Source organism: Bos indicus, chromosome 10, assembly GCF_029378745.1.
Source record: "Bos indicus isolate NIAB-ARS_2022 breed Sahiwal x Tharparkar chromosome 10, NIAB-ARS_B.indTharparkar_mat_pri_1.0, whole genome shotgun sequence".
NCBI lineage: Eukaryota > Metazoa > Chordata > Mammalia > Artiodactyla > Bovidae > Bos > Bos indicus.
In genome coordinates this window covers 11,621,577-11,638,092 of record NC_091769.1, presented here as the reverse complement: position 1 = coordinate 11,638,092, position 16,516 = coordinate 11,621,577, and the positions used below count along the sequence as shown (strand labels likewise).

At 40.5% G+C, this 16,516-nt stretch overlaps 1 protein-coding gene across 2 annotated transcripts in view; it reads right to left on the bottom strand.

Moving 5' to 3' along the window:
• Positions 1 to 16,516, bottom strand: part of TXNDC16 (thioredoxin domain containing 16) — a 93,386-nt gene that overhangs the window by 72,234 nt on the left and 4,636 nt on the right. For both annotated transcript variants that reach the window (XM_019968118.2, XM_070796895.1), the window contains exons 2-6: positions 14,224 to 14,341; positions 12,889 to 13,186; positions 11,615 to 11,697; positions 4,162 to 4,235; positions 3,291 to 3,365 (exon numbers count right to left, since the gene is read on the bottom strand). In XM_019968118.2, coding sequence (XP_019823677.2) covers positions 3,291 to 3,365; positions 4,162 to 4,235; positions 11,615 to 11,697; positions 12,889 to 13,063 — 407 coding nt within the window. In that variant the 5' untranslated portion in view covers positions 13,064 to 13,186; positions 14,224 to 14,341. The remainder of the gene's footprint in view (positions 1 to 3,290; positions 3,366 to 4,161; positions 4,236 to 11,614; positions 11,698 to 12,888; positions 13,187 to 14,223; positions 14,342 to 16,516) is intronic.

Below are 16,516 nucleotides of genomic sequence, written 5' to 3'. Positions count from 1 at the left end.
CCCATGGACCGAGGAGCCTGGTAGGCTACAGTCCATGGGGTCGCAAAGAGTCAGATACAAGCCACTTCACTTTCACTTTTCACTTTCATGCACTGGAGAAGGAAATGGCAACCCACTTCAGTGTTCTTGCCTGTAGAATCCCAGGGACAGGGGAGCCTGGTGGGCTGCTGTCTATGGGGTCGCACAGAGTTGGACATGACTGAAGCAACTCAGCAGCAGCAGCAGCAGAGGGCTTTCCTGGTGGCCTGGTGATTAAGAATTTGCCTCTCAATGCAGAGGACGTGGATTTGATCCCTCACTGGGGAACTAAGAGTCCCATAGGCCACGGGGCAACTAAGCCGATGGCCTCAAGCCCGCACACTCTGGAGCCTCTTTTCCACAACTAGAAAATCTGTGCACCCCAACAAAAGATCCCACGGGACACAACAAAGACTCCTTGTGCCACAAGTAAGACCCAACACAACCAAAAAATAAGTATTTCTTAAAAATTTCACCTCCTCACCATTAAAAAGAAACCTCCTCTTTGCTATCTTTATTTCCCTAGATTCTACAATGGCCACACAATGGTGTCTACATGTGTGTGGATCCCATGGACTTGTCTCTCACCCACCAGAAGGAGCTCTTAAGTGCTAATCCGATCACATCTCTTACTGCCTACAACCTTCTGCTGAACAATCAGGTCAATTAGGACAAAGAGTAAAAGTCACAACCAAGCCTTTATTTACTCACTGCGACAGTGCTAGAGGCAAAAGGGGAGGAGAGACACCAGCTCCACAAGCTCCATTCCCTTCCCCAACCACAGAACAGCTCCAGGCCAGAGCCACTGGGCACAGGAGTCATCTCATTCCAAGGAGCCCCAAAGAGCTGGCTCCTATCTCTGATGTGAGCGGGCACCTTCCCTCTATGAGGCCTGCCAGACACAGCCTGCAGCTGCCTGTGGTTGGGCCTGGAAGATCCACAAGGACTGTGGCCCAGAGCCAGCCTCCTCACCCTTCACTGGCTACCCCAAAGCTTCAATTCCTTCTCATGGTAAACAAAGATCCCCTCCGCTGACCCCATGCCAAGTTCTCTGCTCTCACCTCCTGCTTTACATACATTTGAAACGCCAGTAAAAACTACCCTCTCCAAACTGTCTTGACCTCCCTGCCTGGGCTCATAGTTCCCTCTGCTTCTTCCACCTTTCATTTCTTCACTGAGCAAACGCCTGTTTATCCCTTAAGACACACCCCAAATGCTACCTTCCTTCAGGAAGGCTTCTTACCAAATATCCACCCTCATTCTAGACCCAAGGAAATATTCTCTACCCTGTTGACATTTAAGCCCTTATGAAGCTCTATTTCACTTACTATATAATATTTTCTGTTTATCATATCTGTCTTTGCAACAAAATGCTAAATTCTTAGAGGACAGAACTGTATCTTATTCTGTTTTGCATCTCCAATGCCTTACAAGTATCTGGTATATAGGAGGACCCTGGGGAATACTCTATTTGTGGTAGTAGTGTTCTATAAATCAGCCTTTGTACAGCAAAGGAACAGGACACCACAGAAGGATTGAATGACATAAGCCCCACAGGCTACCCAGTTCAGGTATCAGGGTCTCCAGCTCGGGCAGCCTCTCTACATCTACTGCCCAATAGTTTCAAAACCACCTTTGTCATGGAGCTAGCGTGAACCTGCTGCTCCAGAATTTGCTGTCAAACTTGTCAAAGACAACCTTAGTATCCCCTCCCCCATCCCTTAAAGAACCTTTCTCTGATTTGTCACCCTTACTTCTGGGTCAAAGATAGTCAATGGGTGTCCACTGTAAAAAGAGCATAAATGAGTAAGCTTCTTGAGAACTAATATATCTATGACTTGAATTTTTTGCTAAGCTTTTTATCACTCCCACTATCAAGATAGCCATCCCTTCTTTATTCTGGGACAGCCCAGGAGCTCTTTAGAATTCCTTCTTCAAAAGACCATCTCTTATCACTTACAACTGGCTGTTCAGGCCACAGGCCTCAGGGTTCACGGTTAGCAGAGATTTCTAAAGACTATTCACTAATATTAGTACTGGAACATGTGATAACCACAACTTTTCACCTTTGAAGTTGAGAATGTCCTGTAACTTAAATTTCACCCAGGGCTTCCCTCATGGCTCAGCGGGTAAAGAATCTGCTTGCAGTGCAGGAGACACAGGAGATGTAAATTTGATTCCTGGGTTGGGAAGATCCCCTGGAGAAGGCAATGGCAACCCACTCCTGTATTCTTGCCTGGAAAATCCCATGGACAGCAGAGTTTGGTGGGCTACAGTCCATAGTGTCACAAAAAGTCAGACATGACTGAGTGACTAACACTAACTTTCACCCAAAGTCTCATTTTTGTGAGAATCAGGTAGAAGAGAAGGAAGATGGGAGCCACACAGAAAATAAGATACTCAATTTCAGAAAAGGTCTCAGTGGCAAAAGAACCACAGTAAATGTTAAATTGAAAAAGTCCATGCAAAGTCATGTCCTGAAAAGTCGTAGCTGTTAGCTCTGTCACCAAAGATATTACTGCTTCATTTGAGGAGGAATGGACTCCAGGTGAGTCTGAATCCCAGGCCTAATGATTCCGTGCTAGGAGAGTTAAATTAGATTCACTCCCTCAATAAACATTCAATATGTGCTGAGGATATCTGAAATGTTTCTGTACTTACTGAGCAGGCACAGAGCTACAGACTCCAGAAAAAAATCAGGCAGAGGTGAAAAGGAGGCTAGACACTTCAAAAACCCTAGTGGGAATAGCAAAAATGAGCTTCTGACCTGGTAAAATCCTCACTCCACCGACAGAATCAAAGGCAAGAGCAATAGTATGACCCAGGTGGCCATGTTGTACCATTTCCTACTTTTATGCAGAATATTTCCATGTTTCTGTATACTTTGCCATTCAAGAAATTATAGATACCCTACATGGAAAAACAGGCTTCCCTTGTGGCTCAGCTGGTAAAGAATCTGCCTGCAATGTGGGAGTCCTGGGCTTAATCCCTGGGTTGGGAAGATCCCCTGGAGAAGGGAAAGGCTACCAACTCCAGTATCCTTGCCTGGAGAATTCCATGGACTGTTTAGTCCATGGGGTCGCCAAGAGTCAGACAAGACTGAGCAACTTTCACTTCACTACGTGGGAAAACAGACAAGCAATATGTATAAAACTGATGCTTACAAATATAATGTTAAGGCCCTGAAGTATTACAATGGATTGCGATTGTCTAAAATGAAATCAATAGATAAATAACAAATGAGTAAGTAAACAAGTGCCCCCTGAACTTACAAGAGCACATGAGCAACGATAGCATCCACGTCAAACAAGGTATCCGTTGGGAATTCTCTCAGCGGTATGTTGCCCCTGTAAAGCATTACAGAAAGATTTCCTTAGCATTCAATTCACTTGTGGCTCTAACACACTGACTGGAAGTTCTTTGATGTTAGAACCTGTGTCTCATCCACTATCCGATGCACCTACCAGAGCACTGGTCATAACACACACTGAAATACTTACTATACACACCTCATAGACAGGCTCACTTTGAAAAGCTCTGTGGTTGGCAAAAAGACTGGGAAAAAACATGAGTCCCAACAGGGCTTCCTCCTGCCTCCCTTTCTCACAGCATACACAGATGCCCCAAATGGGCTGGGAAGGAGACAAGCAGAAGAGACAAAGAAGGGTCCTTAGCAGTAGGTCCCGGAGGATAAAGGACCTGTCCCTACTTCCTAGGCCAAATCCCAAGAGTTTGCTGACTCAGATTAGAAGACCCCAGTATGGAGAAATCTATAACCTGGAAACCTGTAGACCCCTCAAAAATAAAGTAGTAAGACATTTATTTCACACCTGACCTGACATACCTACTTAGAACATGACATATACTAAGTGCTTACTTACCAGGCATTTGCAGTCAAAGCTTACATAAGATTCTCATATAATATCCAAAACAACCCTGACAGTTAAGTATCATTCTCCTCAATCTATCGATTAGGAAGCCAAAGTGGAGGTAACAAATCTATTACTTAGACTTTTTTGCTAAGCTTCATATGATCCCCATTACACAGAGCTTCCTTCTGGCTTCGTGACATTTCGTATACTTGAATATTTTAGAGGCATAGCTTTATATTTATCCATCCCAGTGAAAAAAAAACTAGTTTACCTGAATAAATATGCTTTTATCAAATCCTTTTCACTTCCACAGTATCTCGATGTTTCTTCTGTGACACAATTAACCTTTAAAAGATTATATTTAACGCTTAAGAGTGTAGAGCAAATGGCAGAGTTTCTTGGTTAGGGAAACACAAAGGAAAGTTAAATAGTGCAGTGTATCTCCAGATCACATTTCTTATTTTACTTTTTTTCTGACTTATATGCTGTAACTGCTCACTTATACCGAAGAGTTATATTTAATCACGCACAATTCAATTCAATCTTATGAAGGAAGTAGGAGATAATGACGTAGAAAAGGAAGGAAACAATAAAAGCAAGACAAAAAAATCATGGGCAAAAGCCAGGAAACAGAGAAGTGAATGGTAAGTTGGAACCACAGAAGCATCTCAGTAGCTGGAACACAGGTATGACAGATACTGCTGGTTCCCCACCCCAAATCCATCCCACTCTCTTTGCTTCACTAACAGAATGTCACTAATAGCAAGTTCCCCCATTAAAAGACTTTTCCAGACTCCCCCAAAAGCTAAGGATAGGTACATAATGTGCGGAGAAGTCACAGGTTTGGCATTCCTAGAAGGGTCTTAAAGGAGGTTGTCTGATACTCATGCTCTTCCCACTCCTTGATGACAAAGAAAAAAACCTAACAAGGCAGGTAGGCACCAGCAGTCATCATGGGCCATAAGGCATCCTTAAAGGAGAAACCCTTGCTAAGGATGGTGCAAAAGAAAGAACGAGTCTGAGTCCCTGATGATTTTAGAGCAGCCACAACACTCTTGATAGTTTACAATGAAGACTCTGTGAAAAATATGAGGACGATCCTGGCAGCAACATGCAGATGAAATGGAAGGTATAGCACAAAGGCAAGGAAGCCAGATGACAGAGTATCACATCAGTACAGGTCAAAGCTTCCCTCATAGCTCAGTTGGTAAAGAATCTGCCTGCAATGCAGGAGACCTGGGTTCGATTCCTGGTCAGGAAGATCCTCTGGAGAAGGAAATGGCAACCACTCCAGTATTCTTGCCTGGAGAATTCCACAGAGGAGCCTGGCGGGCTACAGCCCATGGGGTTGCAAGAGTCAAATATGACTTAGCAACTAAACCACCACCACCACAGGTCAAGAAGGGTTTCCCTGGTGACTCAGACTGTAAAGAATTCACCTGCAATGTGGGAGACTAGGTTGGATCCCTGGGTCAGGAAGATCCCCTAGAGGAGGGCATGGCAACCCACTCCAGTATTCATGTCTGCAGAATCCTACGGACAGAGGAGCCTGGCAGGCTCCAGTCTATAGGGTTGCAAGGAGTGGGACACCACTGAGCGACTAACACTTTCACTTTCACAGGTCAAGGCTGACAAGGGCCTGAAGTAAAGCAGAAAAGGACAGAAGAGATTCAAGAGACTTTTCACAAATACAGAAAGTAAAACTAAGAAGACTGAGCGTATAATATGCACCACGGGACATAGAGGGGAAGGAAAGAGAGAGAATGAAGAGGCTGTCAGACAGGGCAAGTGGGTTGCCTGAAACATAACTTACCAAAACTAAGATAGGAAGAACAGTTAGTATTTTGTTTTGGATTTTGTTAAATTTGCATTTGTTAATGGGTTTTTTTTGTTTTGTTTTTGGTTTTGGTTTTCAGGTTAACTTTAATGGAGTTTGAGGAAGCACAGTGACAAGTGGAAAAGCTACATTTGTTTTATTTTTCAAACAGCTACTAAAAGAGAACTGATACCCAGAAAGGATATGAGGAATAGAGAACCAGAATTAAAAGTCAGAGTATAGTCATAACCAAAAGCCATGAATTTTACTATAATTAAAAAAAAAATTTTTTTTAAGTCAGAGCATAGGGGATGGTTGATATTATGATAACAGATTTGTCCATTCATTCACTCAAAACACATTTGAACACCTATCGTATGTTAGTCACTATTCTCTTCACTGGGAGCACAGTTAGGTTCCAAATTAAAATCTTTCCCTTTAGAACTCATATTCTAAAAGCAGAGATAGACCATTTAAAAACTAAATAATATGTAATGTTAAGCACTATGAAGGAAAAAAAACTTACTATGGGGATAGTGTATGACAGGACATTTTAGGTAAGAAGGCTTACCTAAAGAAGGCTTATCTTCATCAAAGAAGGATTCTCTGAGGAGGTAACATGTGAACAAAGAACTGAAGTAACGGAATGATGCATGCAAATATATAAATATGTGGAAGAGATGAGTGGGAAATACCTGCAAAGGCCTTATGGAAAATCTAGCAGGTTCAAGTAACACAAAGACAACTAGCAAGTGCCAGGAACAAACTGAGGAAGGTGGAGGAACAGAAAGTGAGATAAGAGGAAGTCAGTATCCAAAGAGGAGTTTCGATTTTAACACAACTCTAATGGGAAGCCTTTCTGAGATCTGATACATTTGCTTATGTGTGGAGAAGGGTTTGGTGAGACAAAAGTGAAAGGAAAAAGGCCAAATAGGCAGCTGTTGTGGTTTCCCAGAGGAGAAGTGAGGATGTTTGGACAAGATACTGGAAATGAAGATACCGGAAGTGGTCAAGTATGCATGGTTTTGATAGTAGAACCTGAGAAAGTGAAAGTCACTCAGTTGTGTCCAACTCTTTGCAACCCTATGGACTGTACAGTCCATGGAATTCTCCAGCCCTGAATACTGGAGTGGGCAGCCTTTCCCTTCTCCAGGGGATTTTCCCAACCCAGGGATTGAACCCAGCTCTCTCGCATTGCGGGCAGATTCTTTACCAGCTGAGCCACAAGGGAAGCCTAAGAATACAGGAGTGGATAGCCTATCCCTTGTCCAGCGGATCTTCCTGACCCAGGAATTGAACTGGGGTCTCCTGATTACAGGCGGATTCTTAACCAGTTGAGCTACCAGGGAAGTAGAACCTGAAGGACTTATTAATGGATTGGTTATGATAGAAAAAAGATGACCCAAAGGTTTTTTGCTTTTAAATCTACATTGATAAAGTAATATAGTCACACCAGCTTTCTTTTGGTTATTATTTGCATGATATATTATTTTTCCTTCATTTACTTTGAGAGTTTCTAAAGTCTTGAAGATGCATTTCTAAATATCTTACAACTGGATTTGGTTGATCATAGAAAAAGCAAGAGAGTTCCAGAAAAACATCTACTTCTGCTTTATTGACTATGCCAAAGCCTTTGACTGTGTGGATCACAATAAACTGTGGAAAATTTTGAAACAGATGGGAATACCAGACCTCCTGATCTGCCTCTTGAGAAATTTGTATGCAGGTCAGGAAGCAACAGTTAGAACTGGACATGGAACAGACTGGTTCCAAATAGGAAAAGGAGTTCATCAAGGCTGTATATTGTCACCCTGTTTATTTAACTTCTATGCAGAGTACATCATGAGAAACGCTGGACTGGAAGAAACACAAGCTGGAATCAAGATTGCCGGGAGAAATATCAATAACCTCAGATATGCGGATGACAGCACCCTTATGGCAGAAAGTGAAGAGGAACTCAAAAGCCTCTTGATGAAAGTGAAAGTGGAGAGTGAAAAAGTTGGCTTAAAGCTCAACATTCAGAAAATGAAGATCATGGCATCCGGTCCCATCACTTCATGGGAAATAGATGGGGAAACAGTGGAAACAGTGTCAGACTTTATTTTTCTGGGCTCCAAAATCACTACAGATGGTGACTGCAGCCATGAAATTAGAAGACGCTTACTCCTTGGAAGGAAAGTTATGACCAACCTAGAGAGCATATTCAAAAGCAAAGACATTACTTTGCCAACAAAGGTTCGTCTAGTCAAGGCTATGGTTTTTCCTTTGGTCATGTATGGATGTGAGAGTTGGACTGTGAAGAAGGCTGAGCGCCGAAGACTTGATGCTTTTGAACTGTGCTGTTGGAGAAGACTCTTGAGAGTCCCTTGGACGGCAAGGAGATCCAACCAGTCCATTCTAAAGGAGATCAGCCCTGGGATTTCTTTGGAAGGAATGATGCTAAAGCTGAAACTCCAGTACTTTGGCCACCTCATGTGAAGAGTTGACTCACTGGAAAAGACTCTGGTGCTGGGAGGGATTGGGGGCAGGAGGAGAAGGGGACGACAGAGGATGGGATGGCTGGATGGCATCAGTGACTCGATGGACGTGAGTCTGAGTGAACTCCAGGAGTTGGTGATGGACAGGGAGGCCTGGCGTGCTGGGATTCATGGGGTCGCAGAGTCGGACACGACTGAGCGACTGATCTGATCTGATCTGATTGTTCCCAGCCTGACAATCGTTTTCTTACCTGGAATATTTAGTCCATTTATAATTTAATGTTTTCTTCATCTACATCTGCCTAAAGAAATCTTAACTTTTGAAGACAATCTGAAAATGCTACTTTTTGTGAAGTCTTTCCCAATACCATAATATGATGTCCACTTTGATAATCATGTAAGATTTCTTTCTTTTAAACCTCTATAGCATTATATTTGTACCTCTTATAATGACCAAGTTCTGCCAGTTATTATAATGGTCTGCAGGAATTCTCTGGCAGTACAGTGGTTGGGACTCCAAGCTTTCACTGCCAAGGGCCCAGATTCAATCCTTGGTCAGGGAGCTAAGATTCCCAAAGGTGGGCAGCGTAACCAAAAAAAAAAAAAAAAAGGTCTGTGAATGTGTTTTGGATATCTACTCTCCAAAGAAAAGTCTGGGATCTTAGTTATTTTTCCGTCTTGAGAAATGGAGTATTTCCTGCCGTATCAGCAAACAAAGGATGTCACGGTGATCAGCTATTGCAGCCACCACCGAAGGTGAGCCCTGAGAAAACTCAGGATGTGAAAATACAGGATACTGGCACCAGATAGCTGAGGTACGTATCAAAGGAATGATTTCAGTGAGCCCGGATTCTTGCATATTCCCATACACAGAAAACCACTAAATTCCTTAACTTGCCATATCTGACTTTCCTTTAATTAACAGCAATCAATTTTGACATTCGGACTACCTGCCCTTTTTGGCAAAACTTCTACAAAATCCGGTTGCCCCTGTCAACTCCTCAGAGCTATTCTCTCAGGGTTACTTGAGGTGCTGGCTCCTGGGTTTTAAGTCCTAAAAATCCCCTCCTAAGAAAACATAACTCTCAACTTTTAGGTTGTGAATACTTTTTAAGTCTACAATCCAATAAGAGACTAAATAATCCTGAGCTCTTTTCAGCCTCCTAAGCAGTACTGAGCATCTACTATGCACCAGGGACTGAGCTAGGTACTCGAGGTCCAGGTCTGTCTCTTTCACCATGGTTTCCTTTCCACATAACTTCAAAGCCCTCACTGTAAAAGCTTTATGAACTGTTAGTTCATAAAGGTGATCTTTAGGCATGAACCTTCATATTCTACTCCAGTGAGCAAACACATAGTCACTAGTCATCAGTTTACTGACTGCTAGATAAACAGTATGATTATCCCTTTGGAGTGTCATACCAACCCAGTATTTTGTTTCTAAATCCCAATTTTTGTTCAAAGCTTGGGCACCATTATCATTCCAGAGTATAAACTGGTTCACAATTAATCGAGACCCTGAGACCTCTATACAAAGAGAACTGACACTTTAAAAAAAAAAAGATTTTTTTTTAAAGGTATATACATGCATGCTTAGTCGCTTAGTTGTGTCCAATTCTTTGTGATCTTTGGACCATAGCCCATCGGGCTCCTCTGTCCACAGGATTTTTCAGGCAAGAATACTCCAGTGGGGTGCCATTTCCTTCTCCAAGGAATATAACTATGATATAATAAGAAATATATATTTGGTCTCTACCCCTCGTTCCTGACACAGAGCTCCTGGTGGTGGTTATGGTGGTTAATTGCTAAGTCATGTCTGACGCTTGCAAGCCCAGAGACTGTATCCCACCAGTCTCCTCTGTCCATGGGATTTCCCAGGCAAAAATACTGGTGTGGACTGCCATTTCCTCCTCCAGGGGATGTTCTTGACCCAGGGATCAAACCCAGGTCTCCTGCATTGTAGGCATATTCTTTACTGACTGAGCCACTAGGGAAGTACCTAAAACCCTGTAATTTCCTGAATGATGGAGTGGTAGGAGTATCTTTTGTTCTAATATTTGGTCCTTTAACCCCAAATATAAGAGTTTCTAAAACCCTTGGAATCTCTGGCAGTGATAAGAGTCTGTCTGTATGCAAATGAAATGACTGGCAGTTGGGGCCCTTAGATAGCTTCAGGAAGGGGGCTGGTTGCCAGCAAAAGGCAAGATTAGAGTGGTAACTTTCAGCCCCACTTCCCTTCCCTTCTCAAGCTCCTGCACTTGAGACTCTTCCAGATCTTGCCCATGTATTTCTTCCTGGCTGTTCCTAAGATATCCTTTGTAAGAAGCCAGTAACAGTTAAGTAAAGTCTTCCCCTGAGTTCTGTGAGTCACTGTAGCCAATTATGGACCCTGAGGATGGGGTTGTGAGAACCCCCATTTGTAGCCAAGTCGTAGGAAGCCTGGGGATCTTCTCACTCCCTGTGACTGGAATCTAAAGTGAGAGCAATCTCACAGGACTGTACCCTTCCCCTGAGGGGTCTGTGCTAACGCTGGGTTGTTGGTGTCAGACCTGCTTGGTGTGGAAAACACACACATTTGGTGTCAGAAGTGTTTTGTGGTGAAAGTGAAGAGTTTCCCTTTAAAAGTCACAGTCAGTTAACTTTTCTATGTTTCCTGCCCTGGGAACTCAAGCTGCAGGGATCAAGACAGACAGTAGCCATCTCTCAAAGGAGGAAGGTTAATGAACTAGAAAAGAATAAATGTACACAGAAAGTCAGGGAGACACTAATCTGAAGAATTTAATAATCACTGGGTAAGTAATCATTCCACTTTCTGAGGTACAAATTCTAAGTTTAAACTAAATGAAAGGCTCATGAAGCTATTTAAACCATGATGCATCTGGAAATTTTCCATAATACTCCACAGCAAGTTTGAACACTTTTTGAGAAATTAAATATGTAATTTCAAATTAGGTCGTCTTAACATTTTTCTAAAAATAAATATGACAACCACAACATAAGCAATTATAAAGACAGAATATGAAAGAAAAAACAAAAACACACACTTCAATTACTTCAATTTTGATACCTCAGTTTGTGCTAATACAAATGTTTTAATAGTTATGAATATCTATTATGATATATTTCTTAGGCAAAATAAAAAGAGCCTATATACAAGACTGAAAAAATGACACTATAGCTCCAATAGAATGGTTTACAAAATAAAGCTCTAAGAATTCTAAATAGCTTTTTCCTCTGTATTTGTACTAACTTGTACAATAATTTGGAACCATCTATACTTCTGCTTATTCTTATGAAAAAAAAGATAGAAAAAATATTTTTCCAGTTTGAAAAAAGATGTGAAACAACATATTACTTTTAGATACTCACTCAGGTCACACAACTGTAGAATGTTTGTCACTAATAATTTATTAACATAAATATGTTTTTACCTTTGCTACTGAAATTCCATAGTCCTGGAGAGGTTTAGCAGCCTCATTCAATTCTTCAAGAAACATAGAAGTTCTTGGAGACTCTAAAATAAGAAATGTTTTATGAATGTTTTATGACTTGCCCTTAGGAAAAATGAATTTTTAAAATTAAAGCCAAAAGCTGCAAACTGCAAAAGAAATATATTAGTTTGCTCAACTACTATGCAACAACAAATAAGTAACTAAACAAACCAATTACATATTTTTGTACCCTATTTCCTATTGCCTCATTATTCTTATTTCTAATATTTTTATCATGAAATATTTTCATTTTGTGACCTTAGAAGCTTTCTAGACATAAACTGGATAAATAAACGTTTAATTTAAATGGAACAGTTGTCATTATTTTTCCAAGTTTAATACTATACACAAACATACATGTACAAAAATTTCAAAATGATTTTAACATACCATTTTCAAATCCTAATTATAATAAAGTGTTAGTCACTCAGTCGTGCCTGACTCTTTGTGACCCTATGGACTGTAGCCCGCCAGGCTCCTCTGACAATGGAATTCTCTAGGCAAGAACACTGGAGTGGGTTGCCATTCCCTTCTCCAAGAGATCTTCCCAAACCAGGGTTCGAACCCAGGTCTCCTGCATTGGAGGCAAACTCTTTACCTTCTAAGACACCAAAGAACCCCTATAAGGGAGCCAACAAATATGTGAATTCACTTACTAATTCCAAGAATAGTATTTTTTAAGGCCTGAGAAATTTTAATAGAACTGTGACAGTGATCAGTTATGTTCAATAGCTGTATTAATTAATTCAGTATAATCAACAGTATGGTTAAAGCAGAGTATTAAACTTAAGCATCAGTATTACTATATTTAAAGTTTTAAAACACTTTAAAAATATTTACATGCTAAAAATATCAAAATGTTTACTTTTAGAAATGATAATGAAATGATATTACTCATAGCTAATTCTCACCTAGTATTTACTATGGATTAGGGACATGAGCTAAGTCACTTAATCGTCACAACAAATTTATAAAGCACACCCTACTTCCTCATTATGGATGACAAAAAAGACACACAGAGAGATTAAGTGACTTGACCCAGGTCACACAACAGGTGAAGAAGCAAAGTCAGGATTCAAACCCAGGTAGGCATATCATAGGAGCAACTTTAAAGCACATTTTATTAATCCTGACAATAAGTTCTCCCTGAGCATAATGATTAAACACCAATAGAAACATCACAAAAATCATATTAAAATATAAAAAATACTTACCAGCTTGACAAAAATAAACTAAGGTGGCTTTTCCTGGTTGCAATGTACTGAAGAATGTCTGAGGACTCAGCTCTGGAGAGTCTACTGCTGATGTATAAAAAATGCACATCATGACAAAAGAGATGCCAGCTCTAAACACGCTGAAACTGGAAGGCATCATCAGCTGCGGCTGCATACGGACAGGAGAATCTACTCTTTTCACTGCTGTCTTCTGTTGCCCAGGACAATACCTGGTAAGAGTAGGTGTGCGACAAAGTTGTGCCCCAGGAATTTGTTAAATGAATGAATGAAGTAAAATCTGTAAAAAGAATAATAGAAGAAATTAGTCTCAGGTTTGATTTTGCTAATACTTTACTATTTCCTTCTAGTACAAATGTGAGAGGGGATGATATATAATGACATTGATTTTATAATACTATTAATTTTTGATACAAAGATATCAAGGATATCTGGAAAACACAATACTAAGTATATTATGTTTAATAGCTATTTACTGGTGTGTGTGTGTTCTCAGTTGTGTCTGACTCTTTGTGAACCTTTGTGAACCACTATACAGTGGAACTGTATAGTCCACTAGGCTCCTCTATCCATGGGATTTTTCAGGCAAGAATACTGGAGTGGGGTGCCATTTCCTCCTCCAGGGAATCTTCCCAACTTCATTCAGGGATCAAATCTGAGTCTCCTGCATCTCCTGCATTGCAGGTGGATTTTTACCACTGAACCATCAGGGAAGCCCCACTTACTGGTGTGTGTTAAGCCGTCATTTCTAAGGATTCTAAAATTAATTCTCAAACATTATTCAATCCATTTTTTTTAAACAGGGCATTTAATCATTCTCTACCCAGAGTAGATTTACAATTAATACTCAAATAGCAATTAAAACCACTAACATGAAAATGAGATCCAAAATATATGTCTACATTCTTTTTACTTTAAATCCTCTAGAACAGGGGTCCCCAATCTCTGGGATCTAATGCCTGATGATCTGAGGTGGAGCTGATATAATAATTATAGAAATAAAGTGCATAATAAATGTAATACATTTGAATCATCTTGAAACCACCCTTCTTGCTCCCTACCCCCATACATGGAAAACTTGTTTTCCACGAAACTGGTCCCTGGCACCAAAAAGGTTGGGGCCACCTACCCTAGAGGATATCTACTGAAACTATTTAAGAACATTCCTTCCAAATATACATTTAGTAACGTTTGATGGATTTAAACAGTTTAGAAAAGCAAATAGCTCCTTCAACTCATATTTTAATTCAGTTCTATCTTCTGAACGCAGATTTAGTCTATATACCATCTTCTCATCTTCTTTCATGCTGTACTTACTCCCATGCTGTTTTCTGTGTCCACTGTCAGTTCTCTTTTCTTATACTTTTGCTACTTTCAAATTTCTTTTGAACAATTTCTTCTTTCAGGAAGCTTTTCTACTGCTGATATACATTATCTACATTTAAAAGAACATAGTTTGGGGAAATTAGTTTTTATATTAAACATCATACTTTTAGAAAGTAAAGATACACCAACAGGTACAGGTGAGAATTTTAACTGTAATTTTATTTTATTTTATTTATTTATTTTTTAACTGTAATTTTAAATAGATTCCTTATCTTTTAAGCAAAAGATCACTATGTCAAAACAGGAGACAGGAAAAAAAAAAGTAGCAAGAATTACTCATAAGGATAGGAGTGGAACTTTTCAGTAAAGAATGGAGAATGGAAAATTTAGGGAAAAAAAAATCATACTAAATTAGACATTTATCATTTCAGTGGTCATGAAGACCATTTACTCTTCAATTTAACATTTCAGGGATAATGAGAAACAATTTAGTTCTCAATTTACAATAGAGCTGATAAACTGAAACCCCATATACCTTGCTTTTTCAACACTATAAGCACATAAGGTTGTCTCACACAACAGTTTAACAGCTACTGTGCAACGTGCCTGGCTTTCTTTTCTTCCGTCACAGTCACTGAAAACACTCAGATGGTGGCTGTGTGTCAGCATAGGTCCTAGATGGGGTGCAGCCCAGAGAACCCCCAGGTGGTATGCAATGAATATATGACATAGGAAGAAATAACATAGGTTTGTGTCTTAAACCACTGAGACTGGTGTGGCAGGGGGTGGATTACTGCAGCATAATCTAGTTTATCTTCACCAGTATATAAATCACAAGTGAGGTGCTGCCTTAACAAGAACCCCACACATAGGCTCAGGAGCCAAGCAGCAGGAAACTGTTCTGAGACTACTCATGGAAACTCTTTCTCTTCGAGGAAACACAGAGACAGGACCTCAACAAATGATTTGTGTTAAGGAATAACAAAACATTTGATATAACTGTCACTACAATAATTTGGAAATGAGAAGTACCTAATGAATTTATGAGCTGTAGTTAGGTTCATGTGGCTAAAGAACTTATTTATGGCTGCAAGACAGAAGATGAGTAGCATGTGACAGTTGCTGTTGATTACGTTTAACAAGGAAATAAAAGAAAGGTACTCAAAGAAGCACCACCATCTAAAAGTCTAGCTGTTCAAAACTTAAAACAATTCCTAAGTCCCCACCTTTGCAGGGTCAGGAAACACTAACAAAACTGCTCAGCCACAGAAAAAAAACCATATTCTCCAAAGTCCAACTTCAGATGTGGCCAAAGATGATAAAAATCAAAGGACCTCTTGCAAGCCAAAGCCAAGGACCATAAAGAACTATGCTCCAGGGCATGTGCTAGAATATTAACTGTTTGTCACTGGTCTACAGGAGAAGGCAATGGCACCCTACTCCAGTACTCTTGCCTGGAAAATCCCATGGACAGAGGAGCCTGATAGGCTGCAGTCCATGGGGTTGCGAAGAGTCAGACGCGACTGAGAGACTTCACTTTCACTTTTCACTTCTATGCACTGGAGAAGGAAATGGCAACCCACTCCAGTGTTCTTGCCTGGAGAATCCCAGGGATGGCAGAGCCTGGTGGGCTGCCGTCTATGGGGTCACACAGAGTCGGACACGACTGAAGCAACTTAGCAGCAGCAGCAGCAGCACTGGTCTACAATAATGAGAAAAACACAGAAATTGACTATAAATGTTTAGCAGCTTTTATAGCAATTTCACAAAGTAAATCTGTGGGCTAATCAAATGTTAACTAGTCATTTGATATGCTTTTTTATTTCATTTTTCTTATACTTTGAGCCCTAGCAATATCTGTCCAGCAAGGTTCCAAAACCACTACAGTTCAGTGTCTGGTTTATGTCTTCCATTCTTCTCTTCAAATATTATTAGTAAGAACACGTATTGTAGTTATATGTCCCTACAACTACTCTATGAATTCAACAGTGTAAGGGAAACGGATAACTTATGAAGTCCAGAGATCATGGCTACTAAGCATTACTCAGAGATCCCAGACTTTGAGCATGACAGAGTGACTGAACGGGAGTTAGGGGTTATCTCCACATGGAAGAGCCAAGGATGAAGTACATATAGGAAGAAGAATATAGTTGTTGTTTAGTCACTAAGTCGTGCTTGACTCTTTGGGACCCCATAGACTGTAGCCTGCCAGGCTCCTCTATCCATGGGACTTCCTAGGAAAGAAGACTGGAGTAGGTTGCCACTTCCTTCTCCAGGGAATCTT